At 51.6% G+C, this 13,799-nt stretch overlaps 1 protein-coding gene across 3 annotated transcripts; it reads right to left on the reverse strand.

Annotated features, from left to right (window-relative positions):
- Nucleotides 1-403: 403 nt before the first annotated feature.
- Nucleotides 404-13,694, reverse strand: ubap2b (ubiquitin associated protein 2b). 3 transcript variants are annotated; one of them, XM_076989062.1, is made up of 27 exons: nt 13,562-13,694; nt 12,337-12,471; nt 11,506-11,583; nt 11,280-11,390; nt 10,889-11,033; nt 10,695-10,772; nt 9,986-10,046; nt 9,749-9,822; nt 9,599-9,651; nt 9,432-9,502; nt 9,150-9,309; nt 7,959-8,163; nt 7,503-7,744; nt 5,758-5,948; nt 5,399-5,552; nt 5,257-5,296; nt 4,973-5,114; nt 4,819-4,876; nt 3,408-3,531; nt 3,203-3,294; nt 2,992-3,039; nt 2,735-2,816; nt 2,257-2,589; nt 2,031-2,132; nt 1,675-1,736; nt 1,363-1,554; nt 404-1,114 (listed from the first exon to the last, which is right to left on the reverse strand). In XM_076989062.1, the coding sequence occupies exons 2-27, from the start codon at nt 12,427-12,429 to the stop codon at nt 1,034-1,036; spliced, it is 3,072 nt and encodes a 1,023-aa protein (XP_076845177.1). In that variant the 5' UTR covers nt 12,430-12,471; nt 13,562-13,694; the 3' UTR covers nt 404-1,033. The 3 variants fall into 3 exon arrangements, with proteins under 3 accessions (XP_076845177.1, XP_076845175.1, XP_076845176.1); XM_076989060.1 differs by having other exon boundaries at nt 2,992-3,042; XM_076989061.1 differs by lacking the exon at nt 13,562-13,694 and adding an exon at nt 13,211-13,459 and having other exon boundaries at nt 2,992-3,042.
- Nucleotides 13,695-13,799: the final 105 nt, after the last annotated feature.

Below are 13,799 nucleotides of genomic sequence, written 5' to 3' on the forward strand. Positions count from 1 at the left end.
CCTGGCTCCTTAAACAGCTTCATGGTGGAAAGGTACAACTAAAACCGGATTTCCAGAGCACTGAATATGATCCCTTGATCAAAGCAGGATCGATGGCTTCACAACCCTGTGAATCATACACATTAGTCATGAAACACGTGACGTTACATAGTGAACGAGTGGCTCAAACCTCTAACTGCAACACTACGTAGCTGATGCACTGCAAATGGTTAAAACAAAAACCAATGTTAATGTTGTATACTAGATACAACTCAGTTCAAGCACATGTAAATGACTCTTCATCCCATCACAACTCCCAGCATTTGACTCCAGTTCAAGATGTTTTCACAGTAATAACCCGTGTGTCCACCCTACACTTGTCCACTAAAACCACGTCTGAGAGAAATAAGGGGAAGAGACCAAGTGAGTGAACAGCTCAGATCCTTTATTCAGAGGGCAACAGGAGTTCAATAAAAAAAGACTTGTGGGCTTTTGGTGACTTGTGGAGCCAATGCAAGAGAGGAACAATCAGCAGACATTGTCTCCTTTCATCATGACAAACCCACCGTGTAACAATGAAGCATTTAATGCTTTGACTTTCCTTAAAATGAGCCTCTCCCACAACCCCCCCCCCATCCGACCTCCACCCGTCTCCACCCTCACGCAGCAGTGTCCCCCTCAAGCTTTCCTTTGTCGCTACATCTTTGCAGGTTTTAAAAAGTAAACAAAAAGTAAAAGATCCTTCCAAAAGAAAAGGGGGAAAAAAATGAAAAGAACAGAGCGACCACAGTTCAAGTTCGACTTTAACATTTACAGCATATATAAATACTTACATTCATATTTTACACAAGAAACCCAATTCGGAGGATGGGGAAAAGAAACAAAAGAAATGAGCAGAGGAAAACTTTGGGGGGGGGGGGGGGGGGGGTGTAATGATGAGGGGTAAGGATGAGGGAGAGATGCATGTGTGTCTATCTGTCTGTGTGTGTATGTGTGTTTCAGGCCAGCTGCAGGGCTGATGTATGAGCTTTGGACCGTTTTTTCCAGGTTGTGATCAGTTGGCCCAGTAGGGGGCGCTGTTGTAGCTGGACTTGCCCTGGCTCTTCGGCATGTTGCTGGACTGACTGCGTTGGCCCTGTGGGTGGATGGAAGGACGGACACACACACACACACACACACACACACACACACACACACACACACACACACACACACACACACACACACACACACACACACACACACACACACACACACACACACACACACACACACACACACACACACACACACACACACACACACGCGAAAGTCAGCCCCACCACAAAAAACACCTCCAACTTAGGCTGTGAAGGCCGGGAGGAGTCCTCCCCTCCGACATACCTGCGCCTCCGGAGCCATGTGGTGGTGCAGGAGCTGCGAGGGGGCGGGCTGCTGATGAGGGGGCAGGATGTGGAGGAAGGGGGTGGGCGCGTAGCCGGGGGCGCCTCCGGGGTTCAGGGGGCCCGTGCCCCCCAGAGCTGAGGGCAGGCTGAAGGTGGGCGGGGCCGCGGCGAAGCCCTGCTTGTCAAACGACTGCCGCCCAGCAGGCCGACGCGCAGGGGACGAAAGAGAAAACGAAGCCGATTAGCGGTGGAGAAAACTGCCGAGGGCTAAAATATTCGTGCTCCATGGGGGACGACGACGACATCTTACCTGCGTTTTGCTGTACACGGTTGCGTTTAGATCAGAGCTGGCAGAGCCGGACAATCCGGGCGCTGTGAAGAGACAGGGTGAGATCAGCCGCTTTCACAACTCATTCCCTCGTGTTTAAGAGGCTCCCATGCATGGGGGGGTGGTGGGGGGGGCGTAAAGGAATGTCCATACAGTTGCCAAGAACCATGTGCTTGATTTAACGGAGCTGCTGTGGAGGGATGTGGGCTAGAGCAGCGTCATGCTTTCTGTGTCCCTGAGAGTGGAGTAAACATGGAAGCAGTACCAGGCAATGTGGGCCCCTAGGGTCCCATACGAGTGTGTGTGTGTGTGTGTGTGAGAGAGAGAGAGAGACAGACCTTTCCCTGTGCTGTTTGGCTTGGCCTGCTGCTGTGAGCTGCCTCCATAGCCCCCTTTCCCATAATCCCCTCCTGGATGCGCCTGAGACAGGTCATCAAAGCCTGCGGGAGGAAGAGGAGAGTGGGCGTTGGTGTCAAAGTGATGGTCGTCTCTTTATGGGCCAACTTGTCCAGATGAGACTCTCGTCAGCAACACTGAACCGGTCCCTGGCGAAGCGAGGCCAACCTGAGGTGTAGGCGTGCTGCCCGTAGCTGCCCTGGTGCTGGTACTGGCCCGACGGGCCCAGGGCGTGTTGCTTGGCCGAGGCTGGGGGCATGAAGACGGCGGGGCCGTACTGGAAGGCACTGGGCACGCCCGGCATGCCGGCGTAGTAGGGCAGGCTGGTGTAGCCGTAGCCTGGGGGCAGCGGGGGGTTCAGGAAGGCCTGGCCGGGGGCGGGCTGGGCCTGGGTCTGGGGCGGGACCGCGCCCTGCTCCGCCTGCGAGGGAGCGACGGAGGCGAGGCTGGTGGCGGGCGCCGGAGAGGGAGCGTCACTGCGGGCGAACTTGGTGGCTTCACCTTTCCGAGCGCAAGAGAGAAAACGGTGAGACGGATCACAGCTGAGTGACTGAAACTGCGTGGACACAATCAACATGGCTGACGAACGAAGGGCCAGGATAAACACCACAGGTAGTGTGGCTCTGGACAGGGCAGTACGGATTACCTGAGTAAGGGTTGCTGGCTAATCCACCGTCTCTGGCAGCGAGGGGAGTGGCACCAGGGAAGGTGGTCATCCCATAATAATCCTGCGCAAACAACAACGGTCAACAAAACGCACACCAGACAGGAACAGCCTACAGACAGCACCAAACGATTCGCCGTTTGTCCATCGGGTGACGTTGGACACTGTTCACCAAGACGCCACTAGGACTGGGGGGCACGAGCCCTCACGCACGGACCAGGCAGGAGGGAGAGGCTCACCATGGGCAGACGCGACTGCATCATCTGCAGGTCTTCGTAGCCGTAGATCTGCTTTAAGACACAAAAACACACACAAAGCTGAAGGACCACGTTCTGCCACACGTCTGCTCAACACCACCTCCCAGCGCGAAGGCCACGGGTGTGGGAGGAGCTACGTCAGAGCAAAAACGCACACCGCCGAACACGGCGAACCCAATAGCTGCAGGCTTACGGGGTATGCGGGGAGCAGTCCTCCAGGGCCCATAATGTACTGACTGGTCAGTAACGGCGGCACTCCTTGGGCCAGGTTGGGCGGGGCCTTTCCTGCTCGGAGAAAAAACACAAAGGCAGTTAAGCACTCGTCACTTACAGCGAGCTACCAGGTGACGTCTACGTGGTACGAACGACGGCAGACCGGACGATCTTCCGTGACTCACCAGAGGTGGCAGTGGCGGTCTGCAGTGGCACGGAGCGGCCAGCGGAGGGCGCAGAGGGGCCGTTGGCGGCGAGCGTCGGGCCGGTGGAGAAGGCCGAGAGGGAGACGCCGGCGTCCGCCGCCATCTGAGAGGAAAGACGAGGACGGTCAGGGCGGTTGCCCGTCTCGGATTGCGTAAAGCGTACAATTTTCGGGAGCATGGCGGTCCACAGGAGAACAGGGAACAGATGGGAGGGGAGGCGGAGCTTGATGAGGCACCGCTGGTGTTCAGCAGCAGGGCTGCATTATGCTGCTGCTACAATCCTTTATTTATTCTTAGTTCTGAAATGCCATCGACATAAACTGCAGAACCCACCCAACTCCCACGAGCCCGTAGATAGAACATCGGAAACTGCCGCAACGCGTCCGCACTCAAACATTTAAAAGCCCCAGCGCTGTTTTCATTGTTTGATGCAATACAATAAAGTGTTTATTTTTACTTTACTACACAAAGAGTGTAAACATTGACTGGGGGGGAAAAAGGAATGGAATTAAAAACACCCAGGAAGTTGGCTCATCAGTCCTAGCTGAGGGTGGTCTGGGCGTGGTTCTGATATACCAGTACGTAGGCTTGACTGACAGGCCACAGTCACAAACAGCGCTACTCTGAATATAACGGTGCGAGGAAAGAATGGGTAATACAGAACCTACTGATGACAGCCATATAAATCACTCTGATGTCCAGCACACATAAGGCTGACAGAAGCGTGGGTTTGTGTCGTCCATGAGGACGAAGGCAAAACCACACACACACACGATCCGCGCAACAAACATGGCCGTGCACCGATGGCCTTGCCGTTTTCCTGTAGTTAATGTCAGTGCAGCCAGACCCAATACATCTTTTAATACTTTCACACAAACTTGTCATCTTGGCGTCACTGAGGTGCCCTGATTTGTACAAGACTGCGTGATCCCTGCAATCTAATTTAGCTATAGAATGTGACAGTACGTGAAAACATCACAAAAAGATATACGATATTTCACCAAGGCTTTTGTTTCCTAGATGGCTTGCGCCTGCTGGATTGCAAGGGCACTGGAACGTAGTGAAGGTGAGAGAGCTGTGTGGGAGGGGCATCAGCACCATGTGGGAGGGGCATCAGCACAGTGTGGAAGGAGCATCAGCAACATGTGGGAGGGGCATCAGCGTTCTGACTGCTGGGAATACAGCTTGCGTAAGCGCTACCCAACACAAGGACCACCCACTTTACATCGGATGGGAAGTTTACTGGACTTTGGAACGGTATTTATAGGACACGCTGCACATGTACACTGTGGGCCCAGAAGAACAAGACGAGGCAGGTTCTCTGGGTCTCTGAGAGGGAGACAGAGAGAGAAAGACGGGAACAGGTGGGGGGAGAGAACAGAGTACGTACGCTGAGGGCGGCGGTGGAGGTCACGGCAGAGCCCAGCACAGCTCCACTGCTCGTATGGCTGAAGAGGAAGAGGAAGAGAGCCATGAGGAAGAGCAGCTAACGCAGACGGGCCGGCCTGCGGGGTCACGGCTCGCGGGGGGTGTCTGGACCCTACCTGACGAGGGAGGGAAGGGCAGAGCTGGGCGCGGGGACCTGTACCACCGCTGCTGACGATGACGAGGGTATGGACGAAGAGGCCGCACTGCTCTCCGAGGGCAGAGGTGCCGGCACGGTCTGAGGAGCGCTCGTGGGGACAGCTAGAGAGAAGAGTTCATGAGTCCAGCCATCACAAGACAACTAACTGCACATGGGACACGGACTAGAGCCTGAAACCACACCCACGCTCCAGCACAAACCATCTGAACATTATCAAGAAGGAGCTCAACACCAGCGACGTACCATCTTGTGTGATGGAGGTCCGGGCTTCGCCAAATCCGTTCTGGAGACGAATGGAGAGAAAGAAAAAAAAAAAAAAGAGAATTGGGTGTCCAGCAAATGAACAAAACCAACATGGGTAAGCAACAAACGCAACAAAACCTACAGTGAGAGGACTAGTGGAAGTAGTGATGGGGTCCGTTCTGGAGGAGGTGGGGGCAGCGGGGCCGGTGGCCGTGGGTAAGCCCAGAGAGGGTGAGGGGTAGCGGGGCTCCACTGGTGCCGCGGGCAGGGCAGGGGGAAGACCACCCGATGGCTCACTGGAGACACAGCAGAACGAAGCCCATGAAACTACAGCCTGCAGTGTCTAGCAAAGGCGATCGGCCGAAGTGGAGACGGTACACAAACACGTACACAGCCGCAGCAAATGATGTGTTTCTGCCTTTCTTACGGACGTACAGTAAGAAGCAAACAATCACAGAGACTGCCAGATGTGCATAAACCCCCCTATACACACACACACACCTGACAGTGCTGGGTTTGGAGTACAGGCTGCTCTTGGTCTGCGAAGCAGGAGAAGCAGACTCCTGGCTGCCCGTGTCTGATTGGCCAGGGCTCTCCATGGCAGACTCTGAAGCAAAATCCAGGGCGCCAAACTGCACATTCAGTGCAGACATGTCAGCAGATCCAGGCATCTCAACCGCTGATGAGGGGATCTGGCAACCCACACATAGAATGACAAATTACAAACATTATTCAAACCTTTCTCCTTTGAACGAGTCCTGACATAGCACAGCGCTGACATTAAACACATGAAGAATGTAAACCAACTGAACTGAGCAGCATTACATACTTAAGTTACCGATGAATAAATTGCAGAATTCTAAACCCGTTTCACTGCCTTTGCCAAGTAAAGGAGGCTCATTAAGGTAACGCGCTCAGCAGAGGGGCCGTCTGCGTCAGGTTAGAGCTGGGCGATTAATCGATATTATCTATTAATTCGAATTTACAGTTAAGGATGATGCGTTTTTAAGAAAATCGATTTTCTGAGTTTTAATTTTCACCACCGACGCTGCACTGTAGGCTCCTGTAGTTCAGTGAGTTTAGCACCTCCCACCCATCCACCCATCACACACACACACACACACACACACACACACACACACACACACACACACACACACACACACACACACACACACACACACACACACACACACACACACACACACACACACACACACACACACACGACAGCGGAGCTTGTGCCCAAGAAAAGAGCAACTAGCTCCATGATCTGGAGTTGGTTCGGTTTTGCAGCGTCAGACGTAGACCAAACAAGTCCTCGCTGTAAGGTGTGTTTGAAACCGATAGAGGGAGAGAACGAAGAGTACTATTGTTCAGCTGTGTTGTGAATAAAGTTTCCCTCCGTGGGATATTTTGCATTAAGCAGTTTCTGCCTCGGTTACCGAACCCGCTTCAAATGGTTTATACTTTCGCGAGTGACTGTAAAATGGAGACAAATTAAGTATTATATCGCGATCCATTCTTGGTGTTGACTTGTAACTCCCGCGGTGGCCCAACTCAAAAGTAGCACAAAAAAACCGCACCCCGCGACCCCAAAATTTTTACCCGCAGCTGGATTTTCAAACAAGCCCAATTTGGTGTGAAAACCGCGAACCTGGCAACTATGGGTGGAGGCATCCGAAACGATATGTGGTAGTATAAAGAACCACCCCTCAAAAACAGGGGAACATTTACCTGACGAATTTTAATGTTGCTTTGTATTCCAGGTTTGAAAAGTGAATTTAGACTAAAGTGAGGGCAGCCCTGTTCTTAATCAGAATGTAGACAGCGCGACTGTTAGTACGCAACATGCAACAATTGTTCAATTGTATTTGTTTTCCATTTTATTAAAAAGGGCACAAAATTATTTATATCTATTTATTTTTTGAGGGTGTGTTATTTATTTATTTTAAGTTTGAGGGTGCATTGTGTCAGTGCTTAAACTATGTTGGAGAAAGCTTTCTAAAAGTTACTGAGTGTTCTCACTTGTTTACAATTGTTTTTGCTTGTTTCTGGTTGCACTTTAACCCCAAAGGGGAAATTTAAGTGAAAAATAAATTAACTTTTTTTAACCATTCCTTTATCATCTGTAGTTTTTTAGTAGAGGAAAATAAATCTATTAAAATCTAAAATTGGATTTAAAAAAAAATTAATCGAAGATTTTTTGGAGGGCCATATCGCCCAGCTCTACGTCAGGTCCTTACCTTTGACGGAGGGGGCAGTCTGCGTCTCTGTGGTCGGATGTGTTTGGGCTGGGGCAGTTCCACCAAGGTGGGGGCGACCACCTCCCCCAGGGGCTTCAGTGCAGGGGAGGGGGCGTCACAAGGGGGCAGCGGGGGGGTGGGGTCTCGGCCCTGAGCCGGCAGGTCCGATAGGAGCGTGGGGTTCTGGTGCTGGGTCAGCTGACTCAGAATGGGGGAGGGGTCAGGCTGGGACTTCAGATCCACTGCATGCAAAAGAGGAAGTGGTATTTTTTTATTCTTTAAGACGGGTGGGTGGGAGTGTTCAGATCAGGATGAGGTCGGAGTGCGTGCTCGCGCACGTGGGTGTTCAAAGTGCAGTCATATTAGACCAGTGTAATACGAGCAGTGTTTATCAGCAGACCACCTGTGATATGTGGTCTGTGCGAGTGATTCACAAGCGCCCGGGCGGCAACTCACAGTGAGTCACTGTAACGGGGGCCTCCGTCTTGGGCTCACTCAGAACCAGGGGTGCAGGTGCAGCGGCCACACGAGCAACGGCTTCTCCAGCCGGGCTGCCATTGCTCAGGGCAACAGGCGTCTGATTGGACACAGGGGTGATTCGGGGGGCACTGATTGGTTCAGCTTTCTGTACATCGGGTAGGGCTGGTTTGGATCCCAGGGACTAAAAAAAAAAAAAACAATTAGAATTAAGAGGACAAGACATTAGCCCTACTCCACATTTGAATGAATTATTTAGGTTAAAACCAGGCAAATTATAGTGTCTGTATACTGAGTAATTGGTGAAATAGATAAATTTAGCAATCAGCTATGCTAAAAGCAGAAAACAAGCCTTGTGTTCAAGACACAAGTCATGGATCATGTCAAGACAGTCATGTCTCACCGCTGTATGACGGCCTACACATTTAATTCCACCAGAAGTAAAAATATCCACTGAGCCAATGTGAGAAGTGAACTTCCTTTCACAATATACACCAATGGCTACACAGCTTTCTACCACACACAGAAACACACGCACAGACACACAGGCCGTAGTCTAGTGTCTCTCAAGAACAGGGGGTCTTGCATCAATGAAAATAAGTATAAGCTTGTTTTAGCATTAACTTCACCCATGGTCAAGCCATATCGCGAGATATACACTAAAACATTAAACCTGTTTATGAAAAGGTTCTTTCTTTCATTTAGCATTTCAGGCTAGTTGGCAAAATCTATTAAATGCAGGAAATTTGAGAGTGGCGCCTGTAAAGAAAAACAGCTGCTCCTGAACTAATGAGAATATTTCAACCTCCCACACTACGTTTATTTCAGCTGCTTTTCCTTAGCTTTTATTTGCTAGGCTACAGTCCTGCTCAGATTCCAGGGAGTAAATACAGTGTAAGTTAGTCAAACACGTTCAGTACGGTACACGAGGTTTCCAGAGAAACAGGACATTTTGGACAGAGGTCCTTCACCAGCTGTGCAAGCTTATTTGTCTCATGAATAGTCCGACAGTCCTACTGGGATATCAAAACCAGAAGCAAGCAGCTTCAGAAATGCACTGAACAAACAGCACGCATCGCTTGACAGGGAAAAGAGTGCACTGTTCATGTGTGGCAGTTTCAACATAGGCCATCCCTAGGTGTGTGTGAGTATGTGTGTGTGTTCTCTCACTGAGGCGGCGTGGGCGTAGGTGCCGGCAGCGGCCGAGGCGTAGCTGTGCGTGTGTGTTCGGCCCACGTGCTGCTGGGAGTTGGTGAACACCAGGCTCTGGTTGAAGGCCAGATCAGAGTCCACCTCTGCTGCTTTAGGCAAGAGAGAACTCAGATCCACCCTGTGCACAAAACACACACACAGACATTAAAAGCTGGACAGGCGATGAGACGTGTTTTCATTCGGTCCGTCCACCTTGTCCATGGTGGTGCAGGTGGGGAGCGTAGCGGGTGGAGCTCTTACCCCTGTCCAGGCTGTACGTGGTTCTGGGGCGCAAGCGTGAAGGAGGCAGTGAACACTTTGGTCTCGGAGAGCTGTGGGAGGAGGACGAAAACCCAACAAGTCATCCACAAGTCAAAAACAGCCCAGTGTATCGACAGGATCACCAGGAGAAGTTAAGGGTCACCCACATCTTCGTTCCAGTCTTCTGCGGCCCATTCGTCCAGACTGTTTCCCCACGGACCTGTTGGGCGGAGAGCAGCGGTTTACTACACCCACAGGAGCCCCGCGTCACGTTCACGCACAGCTAAAGGACTAGCGGAGGAAACCCGGCCACTTACCAGCTCCGTCAGAAGGGTCGCCGGCCGCCTCTCCGGCCTCGGCAGGGCCCGTGTAATCGGCAGGGTTAAACGTCCTGCGCGTCACACAGAAACCAACCATGAGACACGCGGCAACACAGCAACCTGATCTGGGATCAGGGCCCGCCATACACATGCATGTGCTCCACGTTCTTCTGACCAGACGGGCGGCAGGGGGGTCAGACTGAAGAGGAAAAGGGGAACAGAGCCCACACTCACCCCATTCCCTGAGAGAACCTATTCACACCAGCGCCACGGGCCCGGCCTCGGACTCCCACACCTAAACACACACACACAGATTACGGTAAATACAAAGAAAGATGTGTTTGAACATACCAAAACAACAGAACATTAAACCACTAGAAAGGACAATATGAGTAAATGTTGTGACATTTCAGCGAGCGTGTGAGCGGCTGTGTTGTGAAGCGCACCTGAGCAGAACCCCTGCCTAGCTGACTACAACCACTGGGGCCCTTCAGGGGGAACACACACTTGGCCATCACACCTCTCCCTCTTGAGCTTTCTCTGGCTACAGCTGCTCTGACCAGTAACACCCCCCCCCCCAATACAGTGGGTTGCTAACGACAGCACCACGGCGACGTAAATAGCAACAGAGTGGCAAGTTCCTTTCTGCGTCTCGGAGCGCCGACTGTAAGAGCCCAGCCAAGACCCTCCCTCCCATGCAGACGTACGCAGCAGCATTCCTGCCATGTGTTCCACCAGACGTCTGAGGGTCGGCTCTGCTCTCGAGATTAAATCGGTTCAGCTTCCACAGAGACGTATTCTGTCTGAGAGTGCTTTCAAAGGATATTATTAATGGTTTGTTGATAGGAGACACACCGATCTGAACCGGGCAGTGGGGACAGTGTGAGTGTGTGTGAGTGTTGAGTATACGTGTGTGTGTGTGTGTGTGTGTGTGTGTGCTGACCTCGGCCTCTCCCCCTGCGTCCTCGCTCCCCTGATCTCTCTCCTGGAGCGGAGTCGAATCCGTTCTCCTCTGGGCGACCTGCACAGAGACGCCGTCGACACCGGCTTTGGTCCACAGCAGAGACAACCGTACAACGAACAGCTGGAGCAGCACACGTGGTGGCAAAGCCCGGGGGGAAAAGGGGGTGCCCTCACCTTCCTGCGCGCGGCCGGCCCCGCGGCCACGCCTCCCGGGCCCCCCGCGGCCCCTCCCCTCTCTGTCGACCCGCCTCTCTCGGCTCTCTGCTGCCACGCCTTCCTTCCCCACGCTCTTCTTCTTCCCCACCGTCTCCCAGGAGTCCTGATCATAACCGGCAAAAACAGAACCAACACGACATCAAAAGTGCGGCGCTACCGTTCGCCAAAACCGCTGTGGTACTGCATCTTCTCCAGGTCAAAGGCACCGTGTCTTCTGAGCTACAACAGATCTGTCAGCAGCGTGATGGAGCTGTAACGTAGCCAATCATGTTTTCTTGAAAAAGCTCAGATAACGTCTTTAGGATCCAAATATGGCAGTGCTGACCAAGTGGAAGAAAGCTCGACGTACCTTGGCAGTGACCTCCTCCAGCAAAAAGTTTATGGCCCTGTTTACATCCCCGTTGTGATCGTGAAGGGCCACCATGCACTCGTCCTGATTTCGGCCCGTGACCTCGATGAGCTGGACCACACCCACCGAGGCACACACACGCACACGTGAGGACGTTAGCATTAGGACAGGGTCTGCGTGAAGGACAGTGGGGTCCAGTAGGGTCACAAGATCTAGTTTTGCTCACCTGTTTGACCTTGCCTTCAAAGTCTGCATCGTTTTTGTCATAAATCATCTGAGCAAGACGAATCTGTTCTGCTGTGGCCTAGAAAAAAAAACAAAGTAGGGAGGAAAGTATTAAAGCTTGTTTGATTGAACATTACTGGACAAACATGGAGAACTGTGGAGGTGTTATTTTTTAGCTGTCCAATTTATGGACATGAGTGACAACAGTATCTATTGCAATACGTGCAAGTGTTTGGTGCATTTTGTACTTTGGACAATAAATTCTACAACTTAGTGCCATCTTAGACATAATACAGAAGACAATCACAGAAACATGTTGCAAACTGGCTGTAGGAGAACTAGGTGATAAAAAGAGCTTGACGCCTTAAATTTGTCAGCTAATTAATCTCTACAATTGTTCTGACCCTATGAGAAACCGGGCTGCTATATTATCCCCAACGACGACTTCCTCCTTATCACCACCATGAGGAAACAATGACACAGAACACAGCAGACGCTGATAGCAGGCAGCTAGCTAGTCGGCTTTCTTAGTGCTGCAATATTAGATTAAAAACAGCAAAAAAAAAGATGTATTTTGCCCTTCATATCTGAAAACCCACTAGTGGCCAGAATGGCTGTACTTTGACACCCCCCCCCCCCCACCTCAAATGCTTGATTGGCCTACTATTCACTTTTCATAACCATGAATTCTTAATTTGAGGGTTTTTTTGAGGTGATGTTACACTAGTATTATTTTGGTGCAGGTATCAAATTTAAGATCCCCGTATCAGTAGGGGTTTCAGGGCGTTTTAAAGTGCGCTTGGGTGTTTATGCGTGCGGGTGTGCCGCCTACCTGAACCTGTTTCTGTGGCTGCGAGGTGTGTGTGGTCTGTGGCTGCACTCGGTCCCGGTTGCCGCGGGCAGCATCAGCAACTGAAGTCATCATAAACAGTATATACAAAATAATGTATGTACAAAGTAGAAAAGTCTAGAAAGAGGAGAGAGACAGGACCCAGAATGAGACGAGTGAATCAAATGTGAATGTAGAAGGAAACACTGCGCGTAGGACATTTTGTAAACAGCGAGTGAGCGACAGGTGCGAGAGCTGCGGTCGTGTTGGTGCGCTGCAATGTTCTGGCCTCGGTGTAAATGTATCATCCGAGCTATTGGGCCGTGGCTTAAATATAGCCGTCCGAATATGGCCCGGGCTGGTGTTGGCTTACAACACGCTCACACACCCCCCACCACGTCCATCTTAACACGCAGCACCGTCCAGAGGCAGAAAACACACTCACGTCCCGGTCAAAAGCACAGCAGCACAACGTGCACACTCGCACGACCAGGTCCACGAACCCGGTTCCGAACACCCTCCTCGGTCAGCGGGAGCCAGACAACCCGTACAGGCGCAAGGCCAAAGACCCACTTACTACCAGTACCGCCACTTTCGCTTTTGGCCACAATAACGACAGCGAATGGTCTCGTAATGTCGTACCAGAACGAGAGGTCCATGAACGTGAATAAACGGGTTTTTAAACGAACCGGCGGCCTCGTCGGTTAAAACAGCGACACCACGAAGAGCAAAACAAACTAAAGCACCAAACACAGACGGCGGCCGCCCGCTACCGCTAACCGGCTACATGTAGCCGTCAGGTTTCGCCCCGCGTTCGCCTTCCGCATAAACCCAAAACAACAACACCCAAATACGAGATATACGGCGAAAAACAAACCAGAAAAGCGAGAAATATCGCTGGTTTCGGCCGGCCAGCAACCCCCCGCCGAGCGGCTAACGTCGGTTCCGACGACCGTGTGCTAAGCTAAGCTAAAGCAGCTCGCTGCGTCAGTCCGGCCGACCCTAACAACGCCACGCGCAGCGCTGCTAGCAGCAACGGCTACCGTCGCCACGAACAACGGAGCCTCGTCGGCTGGACTGTGGAGCCGGACGCACATATGTTCACTGTCGCGGACGTTTCGTCGCTCACACGTACGGCGGAACTCCCAGTGTTATAAAGTTTTTTTGTTTTGTTTGTTTGTTTTTTAAGCAAGCGAGTTGTTAATATTCTCTCCGGAGCGCGACATACCCTCTCCGCTCCCTCAACGTTGTGTTTTTTACGTGCCCACAACACACGCTTCCCTCATGCAATAATGCAGCGCCAAGCGAATTCGGCAACAGGAAACACCGGATATGCTTCTTGGTCAAAATAAAAGTCTTAGAAAAAAAAGCAAGTGCGACATATGCTGCGCCTGCAAATATTATGACTGGAGACAATTGGAATTGAACGAAAACTAGTAGTTCGGTGCGTTTCTACAAATAAATAA

Source organism: Brachyhypopomus gauderio, unplaced genomic scaffold, assembly GCF_052324685.1.
Source record: "Brachyhypopomus gauderio isolate BG-103 unplaced genomic scaffold, BGAUD_0.2 sc65, whole genome shotgun sequence".
Lineage (NCBI taxonomy): Eukaryota > Metazoa > Chordata > Actinopteri > Gymnotiformes > Hypopomidae > Brachyhypopomus > Brachyhypopomus gauderio.